At 39.7% G+C, this 9,515-nt stretch overlaps 1 protein-coding gene across 2 annotated transcripts; it reads left to right on the top strand.

The window, feature by feature from the left end:
* The first annotated feature begins 3,462 nt into the window (after positions 1-3,462).
* On the top strand, positions 3,463-7,403 carry LOC122148822 (hairy/enhancer-of-split related with YRPW motif protein 1-like). Of its 2 annotated transcripts, none has more exons than XM_042776854.1 (5): positions 3,463-3,635; positions 3,910-3,982; positions 4,078-4,161; positions 4,774-4,855; positions 5,411-7,403. In XM_042776854.1, exons 1-5 carry the CDS (start codon positions 3,550-3,552, stop codon positions 6,022-6,024), a joined length of 939 nt encoding a protein of 312 aa, XP_042632788.1. In that variant the 5' UTR covers positions 3,463-3,549; the 3' UTR covers positions 6,025-7,403. The 2 variants fall into 2 exon arrangements, with proteins under 2 accessions (XP_042632788.1, XP_042632787.1); XM_042776853.1 differs by having other exon boundaries at positions 3,464-3,635; positions 3,907-3,982.
* The last annotated feature ends 2,112 nt before the right edge of the window (positions 7,404-9,515 follow it).

Genomic DNA, 9,515 nt, shown 5'->3' with positions numbered 1-9,515 from the left:
CTGCATGAGGCTTTTTTCCGGTTGCGTCTGCTGCCCTGCTGCTGGCCCTGAGAGATTGATTTCACAGCTCAGGCAGGCCCTAGAGATCTCAGCTCATACTGCTGTCAACAAGCTTGCCCTCTGACCCCCTGCATTACGCAGGTCACGGGGCGGCGCTCTCCCAGGCTGCCCGCACAAAAGTCAATGTGCTGCCATTTTTTCAGGCCAAAGTTCAACTACTTGTATGCTTTGATCCCTGCTAACTTTATCAAATTAGAAACTACGTAAGTGAGAAGTACTGTGGTTGTGTGTATGTGCACAAGTGTGTTTGTGTGTGTGTGTGTGTGTGTGTGTGTGTGTGTGTGTGTGTGTGTGTGTGTGTGACCACTTCAGAATCTCTTAAGAGAATCTTTACTAATTGTATTGTTTTCTCAGAAGAACAGCATTTATTTGAAATATTAATCTTTTATAATGTTATAAATGTCTTTACTGTACTTTTGATCAATTTAATGCATCTTTGCCGAATAGAGGAATTAAAAAAAGTTACTGACCCCAAATCTTTGAACAGTATTTTAAACTTTCTTTGGTGCATCTTGCAATCTGTCAAAGCTTTGCTATTTCTTACTTACAGACACACACTCACCCCACACACACCGCTAACTATGCAGACAGGAGAAGATGAAAGCAGGAGAGTTCAGAGACTCTTTTCCTCACTGACCACAGTCCCGTGGCTGATGTGTTCATGTTGATGACCACCCACCTCGAGTCACTCTTCAACTTAAAACACCTAATTACAAGCAACTGCGCCTTATGTGTGCGAGCCAATATCAACCTCATATCAACGACCAAACAATCCATCAAAAATCTTTCATTGCACACCTAAAAATGACGTAGTTTTATAATAACCACCCCACCAGGATTTAACAGCTGTTAATAACTCAAAATCTCTGCCTAGAAAAATAGCTAAAGGCTGGAATACACTACAAGACTTTTAAAATCTGAACAGATTTTTGAAAGACTAGAAACTCATGCAGAAACATGTGCCTTGTTGCAAGGAGATGCATGACAAATAACAATGTGTTCTAAAATTGCCCAAAATACCAAACATGTCTGACATCCTCCGACTGGACGGATTCAGTCTGGTTCCATCATACACTACAAGATTTTCTGTCAAATCTCTCGACTGTGACTTTCGTCAGCTACCTTTGACTCCTCAAGACTGTAAATCTGACCAAAAGTCATGTATTCCAGCCTTAAGCCAACAATAGCCATCAAAGCATCCTTGTTCCAATTCTTAGGGAAGACAATAAGGGAGAAACCGCTTAAAGCTTTGAATACACAGACGTCGACTGTCACAGGGTGTAGCTGAGATAATGCAAGGCCATTGGAGAAAAGGACAAAAATATGGGAGGCAACATCCATCAGATCATCATTACAACACTTCCTTCTCCGTAAAAACACACAGAAAGCAACACACAGATGTGTCATTTTACTGGAAATGAAAGAGGAAAGCTCTCCCAGCGCTCGTGGACTAAAGTTGGGTGACTTCAAAAGCATATTTGCCACTCGGATGAGAGTATGTGTGTATGCACAGACACACTCCCACAAACATGCCCGAATGGCACAATGCAAGGTGTCACATGTATCTCAGAGAATTAAGCTCCACTTCCTCTCTCAGTGAGAGAAACAAAGCCGCTCTTCCTCTTCTGTGTGGATTCAATGCATAGCTATTTATAAACAATAACATGTTCCCCTGCCGCTCCTCCTGAGGAGGACAGGATTGTTTAACACATTGTTTCAGGGACCTGAACATCTGTCTGCGCAAAGCGCACGACGCCATGGCGCAGCGTGAGGCAGCGGTGGCCAGACAGTCTGCAGGGATGCAATCAGAAACCTGTTGCCCTCTTTTCTCAAACACAGTGCATTTTAAATCAAGCTTTTTTGCTCCTCGTGATGCAATTGAAACACTGATGCTGATAAATGAGATCCAAATAGACCAAGACATAACTCCTAAAAAGCAGCGTGTCCATTTTAAACCATCGTCTGCCCTTCTTGTGGGTAGACTAGGCTTCTTGGCATAGACATAAAGAGTCTGAAATGAAAGCATGGCGACATGGAGACCCACTCGGAGGAGCAAAAACCTCAAGCTTGGAATGAGAAGAGGCTCTGGCATGCTTTGTGGGGGGGAAATACTGTTGTGCTGTGGGCCCACACCTTCAAAAGGGAGCACTAATCACAACATGTGATGAGACGCAAGAACAAAGATGAACGTCAGTAGAAAATAACAGCGTGGGAAACCGCTGAGAACTTGAGTTACAGCGACAAAAAGAGCCACCCCCATCCCCAAGCACCTAGAAAAACACATATACGCCTACAAACACAACGGCCCGTCCTCCAGTCCACTACCACCCCTGTCAGAGGCAAACACAAGGAAGTTCATTCATGCCGTCAAGCCGAAGTTGGTAGCAATAACAACATGAAATCAGCCAAAGAGCTTCCTCTCATTCATGTATGCAGAACTGATGACAATTAAGCGTGATGTGCACGGGCTGATAAAGATCCAGCTGCGGCGTATCGGCCAGCAGCACACATCAACATCTAGCTCTGTTCTGTTGATCAGGAGCTCTTCCTGAAGCTCTTGTAGCCTCTGTCAAAAGGAGTCAATATATGATGGTTTTCATGTTCAATTTTAAAAATTCTGTGTTAGTAGTTTTAGATGGAATAGAGAATATTAACATTTTGAATTTTTGTTTTTATGAATTTATATTGTTTATTTGTATTTTTACATATATATATATATATATATATATATATATATATATATATATATATATATATATATATATATATAGGCTTTATTATATTTAATTATTAAATTAAAAATACTGCAGTAATATAAAATGTATTTTTACGTGCTTAATGCAAGTGGAACAACCTGCTGTGTACTTATTGGTGCATTTAAAGTGACTGGTCGGTTTTAATTGCAGTGCACCTTTGGGAATGCCGCCAAAGAAGGTACATGTTTGAGCTTCATGGAGCACATTTAGACTTGGTGGCTTCCTCGTACACACGGCACTATCTCGGATGAGTTAGTATTAGATTACAGGTTCACACGCTCACTCGCAGACCGCCCGTCGCCCCAACCAATTGCCCCATTCATTCCAGCGCCGGAGACGGCCGTCGCCCCTGATTGGTTATCAGCGCTCTGCTAAGAAACTTTCCCACGGATAGCGCGTGCTGACAGCCGGCCAGCCACTCCTTTAACTGGGCTAGACAACACAAGCGCCGGCGGAACCCGGGGGCGGAGCTCCGCACTCACGGACGAACATTCTATTGGCCCTTTGTTATGCATATTCAATGAGAGGGCGGGGCTAAACTGGGACGTTGACAACCGACACGCCACTCAATCTCAGACTTGTTCTCTGATTGGCTGTCCACGCTCTTAACCACGCCTCTCTTGGCGAGCTGCGGCGTTGAAATGATACCGTGGGAAAGCTTGTCGGTTCATACGGATGAACTTCTGCCTCACCTGACACACGCTGCGGATACGCTCTGTAAGATTATCGAAAAATGAAGAGAAATCACGATTTTAGCTCCTCAGACAGCGAGCTCGATGAGAACATCGAAGTGGAGAAGGAGAGTGCTGACGAAAATGCGTAAGTTAGCTGTCATTCGTTTTGTTTATTTTAAGTAATGAAACGTTGAACTTGCAACAAAATGGAGACATAAAATTTAATGTGCGCACTTTTAATTTGTATCTTACACAAAATTAAGATATAATTTCAAATCTGTCATGTCTGAGAACAGAATTGTGTGGAATATTATCTGTAAAATAGTTTTGTTTAAATGTTTATCAATATCATATTTTATAAAGAATATCATATTTACCGTGTTCATGTGTATCTTGTGCATATTTTGTTTTTAAAGCAGCGTGAATTCTCCCCTCGGATCAGTGTCTCCATCCACAACCTCTCAAGTGCAAGCGAGAAAACGTCGCAGAGGGGTAAGGGCATTTTTCATATTTGATTTAATGCTGACCAAATGACTTTACTGTTCTTAAACGAATGTCAATAATGATTTCACAATCTGTTTGTATAGATCATTGAGAAGCGCCGCAGGGACCGGATAAATAACAGTCTGTCTGAGCTGCGCAGGCTTGTGCCCAGCGCGTTTGAGAAACAGGTGAGTGTCAATCACTGCACCTGACTCACATCCAACAATCAAATGTCTAGAGATTGTTTACTTATTTATTATAAGTCTCATTACTGGCTGAACTTCTTGAAAAAGGAAATGCTGGCATTAGTTTGGCTCAATCCTGTATTATTTAATAAAAAAAATAGTGGCGCAATTTTGTTTACTATTATTATTATTATTATTATTATTTAAATAAATAATTAACTGTTTAAATAAAACTCAAATGTGGCATAACCAACAGGCAGGAAACCACTTTGTTGTCATGTGACAAGAAAACCATATAACAAAGAGGACTCCTTGCAACCCTCTTGGGTTTTGTAAGTCAGCTCCTTAAAATTTAATGATATAAATTTTGTAAATGTATATTCAAGGTGCAAAGAAAACATAAAAGTACTTTATAATTGATTGGGACCACTTGACAGTTGGGTATAAATGTCTTCCAAAAATATGTGAAACCAAAACAAGAACTGTGGTTTTAAAATGGATTAAAAAGAAAACACCTCTTTATCATCACAAGAATTCTTATTCATAACAGAGCCACACAGCATACATATCTAGTCTTACTTCATAACTCGTCAACACATTTGTTCTTGTTCTCAGGGCTCTGCTAAACTAGAAAAAGCTGAAATTTTACAGATGACTGTAGACCATTTAAAGATGCTTCATGCAGCTGGTGGAAAAGGTAAGATTTGTATAACTAGCACTTATTTTAAAGAAAACACACTGAGTATAAATTTGATATTCAGATTTGTGTTTATATTACAACTATAATAAGGATATGCTTTTTATATGCCTAAAATGTTTCACTACTTTAACATACATAAATTTTTTTGCTCTTTTATATTAATATTATAATTAATATTATATTATTTATTATTAAATATTATAATATTTTCTAACGACTTATGAATGATAAAAGTTATTATAAAGTCTTACTAAAAAATCTGATTTAAAATCTTGCTGGGTTTATTGTTGAATGCAACCTTGCATTATGAGATCATCCAATGTTTTGGAATCTGCTCAAGGAAGTTCCCACAGTGAAAATAATTACTAACCCCTGCACGACTGAAACAGGACCAACTAGACGTGTAAAGTGTCTTTTAAGCTCGGTTGTTTATCTAGCATCATTTCAGTTTCACTCTCAGCCACTCCCAGTGAGAACTGCAGTGTTTCCTGTCATAAGCAGTAATCATTTTCAGATCAGATCGCTCAACAGCTCTCGTTCTCTCTCACACAGGTTACTTTGATGCTCATGCTCTGGCCATGGATTACCGTGGGTTGGGTTTCCGCGAATGTCTGGCGGAGACGGCACGTTACCTCAGTATCATCGAGGGCCTGGACAACACCGACCCCCTCCGCATCCGCCTGGTTTCACACCTGAACAGTTACGCCTCCCAGAGAGAAGCTCATTCAAGTTTGGGCCACTTAGCGTGGGGCTCTGCGTTTGGGACGCCGCCCGGACATCTGGCTCACCACCTCCTCCTGCAGCAGCCGCGCAGCACCAGCAGCCCTCCATCCTCCAGTTCTTCATCGCCCTCCTCCTCATCTCCATCCGCCCCCTCCACAGAGCCGCACACCCCCAGCAGGCTGACTGGCACAGTGATTACTGAGGCAGGGCGGACAGGTCCACTGCGGGTGCCGCCCAATACCTCCCTGCCCCCTGGGCTCACACCACCTACTACATCCAAGCTTTCTCCACCCCTCCTGACGTCACTTTCGAGCCTGTCGGCGTTTCCCATCCCGCTGAGCGCATTTCCTCTTCTGTCCCCGAGCTCGCTGGGCCCCGTGACTCCCTCCAGCAGCCTGGGGAAGCCCTACAGGCCTTGGAGCATGGAAATAGGGGCCTTCTGAACTCAAAAACTTGAACACTGTGGACAGACAGTCAGTTAGAAATGACTCATTTTCTGTAACATCTGACTATTTTGAAGAGATGGACAGAACCGCAGACTTGTACAAAGGGAAAAATCGAATACAGATCTGATGTACTTATTCTAATTACCCTGTCCTGTCTCGGTTTGAGCAGAGATGAGTTCTGGAGATGGTCGGGCTCTCGCACATCAGTTTTGAGCAAATCTAGTTCTTTTGTCCATCAGTGGAGCAAGGTATGCTAATAGAGAGAGAGAGAGAGAGAGAGAGAGAGAGAGAGAGAGAGAGAGAGAGGGGTAATTTGGAGCAAAAGCAGATGAGATGCATCACTAAATGGGTGTTAATGGAGTTAAACTCAAACCAGATGTCCATTTAAAGGGACAGTTCACCCCAAAATTTAAATTTTGTCATCATTTACTGACCCTCTTGTCATCTTTCTTCTGTGGAAGATAATAGAAGATATTTTGAAGATTGTTGGTAGCCAAACAGTTCAGGACTTCCATTGTATTTTTTTAGCCATACTATGGAAGCCAGTGGGACCCAAAACCATTGGGTTACCAACAATCTTCAAAATATCTTCTTTTATCTTCCACAGAAGAAAAAAAGTGTTATAGGAATAACATTATGGTAAAGGAAATTATAACATAATTTTATTTTTGGTGAACTATCCCTTTAATTATGTTAAAAATAGTAAAGGAGTGCTTTGATCACATTAAACATATATTTGCATCCTAAATTGTCTCCTTCAGAATATAAAAGTCTGGGTTTGTGAGAGAATGAAATCAGACTTAGTTTTTTTAGTTTCCACGAAATTGAAATACTATGCAATGAAGATGACATTGGTTTTTGCAGTTTTCCCTCTGCAAATGCATATGAAACCTATGCAACTGAATCTGTATTAGTCAGCTGAACTTGATGAGTACTTTTTATTTTTATAAAGATTTTAAGTCATTTTGGTCAGACCTGTGGTGTGTGTTTGTTTAAAATGTTATGAATTTGCAGGGACAGACCACTGTTCAACCTTTACAGAGACAATCTAGATAGACAATCTCTCAAAACTGCACTAATTGAATTGTAGCAAAGGCACTCTTGGGTTTGTTCCTAGTAGAGTTGTTTACTCACATGCATATGTTCCCCCTTCATGCAACAAATCATCTCTCTCTCTCTCTCTGTCTCTCTCTTAGTTACTTGAGGGGTGTTTTGGAAAACCAGATTGTTTTGTGGTAATATGGAATTTGCACTGGCAAATCAGATGAGACTAGGGGAATAGATAGTACTGGAAGAGATGGTGTGGTACTGTGCCTGTCCCTCACTAACCTGTGTGACTTTCCTGTAATAAAATAAGTGTAGATTGTAACCCTGGACTTGTGTGTTCATGTCCTGTTTTTATTTGACATTGTCATTGATACATTCAAAATTTCAAATGCGAATATGGTGGTACCATAACACTTATGAGTCAATATTAGAGCTCTTTTACATTTAATAAAAATGTTAAATGCACTTTTTAAACAACTAATGAAACGAAAACAACTCATTTTTATACTGTTCATTACAATTTTTGATGCATAGATGTAGTTCAGCATTTAATATTCATAAATTCAGTATTTAAAATGATTGGTTTTCATTTAAATTTGCTGCATTTTTTACAAATCTCAAAATTAATATATTTTTCATACTGTACATTATGTTGTGATGCATAAATTTAATTCATTTAAAATGATTGGTTTTATTTATTTATTTTATTATTTTGAAATTAATTTAGATAAAACAAATATGTAATTTTACAATTAATTATAATATAATTTTAATGTTTGGCCATCTTTAATTATTGTCCATTGCATGAGGATTATTATCATCTTATTGGCATCAGCCAGAAACTTAAAACTGGTGCATTCCCAATCAAAATGATTGCACATTTTTTTGTTACAAAATGCCAGACATCTAAATCAAAATGTTGTTAGGGCAAACCTCACAGTCTGAGAACTTTATATGTAAACAGTCAAAAAAAACTACATTCATGTTTTCATCGTCTGGAATCATTGCCATATTTGAAAAGTTCCAGTCATCCGTTTTATGCTTTTGGGATGAATAATTCCTTTCATGCCAGCAAGATGAGGCACTGCACATTTCTAAAGGGCTTGAACCAGTGCCTGTATGCATGCATTTTGAACTGATATCAAACATGGCCCAGGGGCCTCTCTGTGGCCTCTGCATATATCCAGGAAGCCATTAACAGCCGAGGGATATCCTGGACAATGGCAGCCTGGATGGCCTGGACTGCACAGGGAGGGAAGAGAGAGGTAGTAGAGAGAGAAGAGAAGGAATGAGAGAGATGGAAAAGTGGGAGGAGAGGGCCGCACAGTGCAGCTTTGTCCCAAAGCAATCACAGTATCTCACTGAGCTCCTGGTGTGGTGCACTCCCACGCCACCACGGGTACCATGACTGCCAGCCAAAGCCGTAAAACAGATTCCCACCTACACACTGCACTCTGCCAACATGACTCGTTATTTCTCAAGCTGCCGTTAAATCTATTTTAGAGGCATTTATCGCATGTTTTTCCACTCATTCCCCCCAGAGGTGATGGTTTGATTTCCTTAACCTGAAATATTAAGGAGATAATGTAGCAGTTACGACTAGGTTTGGAATAGCATACTACCTATACTATTTATTCAGTATGCAAATTGTCAAAATGTGCAGTATGCAACACAGCATACAGTGCTAGGTACTGTATCCCAAAATTCAACATGAATGGTCCAGAAATAATTCACAAATTTTCTCATGACTCATTATTTGATTGAAGCTTTTACACAAAAGTGATTACAAAATTAAGTATGTCCAAGTTGATGGTTTGATGCCACTCACTGAATTAAACATGTATTGTCACATAATTAGGTCAAGCAAAGACAATGTATGTATATGCATATATTTGCATATCTGTTTCATATATTTAAAAAAAATTAAATAAAAGGCAATATAGCCTATGCTGTGCATATGCAGTAATTCTGCACAACTACTAAACTACTGTACTATCAATAACTAAGGCCATGTTTGAAATTGAATACTAAATTGGGTAGGCTACTGACTGTATACTACCTTCGTGTTTAATATAAGTAATTATTCGTGTTTAAAGTAGCAGTACGCCGCATCATTATCACGTGCCCTCGTCGAGACACATAATACAGTAAACTATATTGCATACTGGTCTTCTGAAAGCAAAGTTAATAGGTCATAGGCTTGCATTCTATGCATTAATTCCCATACTATGCAGCAGAAGCAGATTAATAGTATTTCATCGCGAGCTAATTCATTTTTTCTTGCAAAATCATGTATTGCCATCTGTTGGTAAACTAAGGTATTACGCTTCAGGTAGTTTCACGTTTATGTTTATTCACTTTTTGTGGCCTACAGCAAAGCTGTTAAACTTGAAGTGGAATTATTTGTTTATTTTAATGTATGTGGTATGAGATAAAAATGG

Source organism: Cyprinus carpio, chromosome A19 (assembly GCF_018340385.1).
Source record: "Cyprinus carpio isolate SPL01 chromosome A19, ASM1834038v1, whole genome shotgun sequence".
NCBI lineage: Eukaryota > Metazoa > Chordata > Actinopteri > Cypriniformes > Cyprinidae > Cyprinus > Cyprinus carpio.
The sequence above is the reverse complement of the archived record's forward strand: the minus strand, read 5'-3'. Positions and strand labels throughout refer to the sequence as shown.

Excerpts from the sequence above, each read along its gene's own strand:
- LOC122148822 (XM_042776853.1), top strand. The coding sequence starts at position 3,550 with ATGAAGAGAAATCACGATTTTAGCTCCTCAGACAGCGAGCTCGATGAG. Across the intron at positions 3,636-3,906 it reads GAGAGTGCTGACGAAAATGC|CAGCGTGAATTCTCCCCTCG; the intron begins GTAAGTTAGCTG and ends TTGTTTTTAAAG. Across the intron at positions 4,162-4,773 it reads CCAGCGCGTTTGAGAAACAG|GGCTCTGCTAAACTAGAAAA; the intron begins GTGAGTGTCAAT and ends TCTTGTTCTCAG.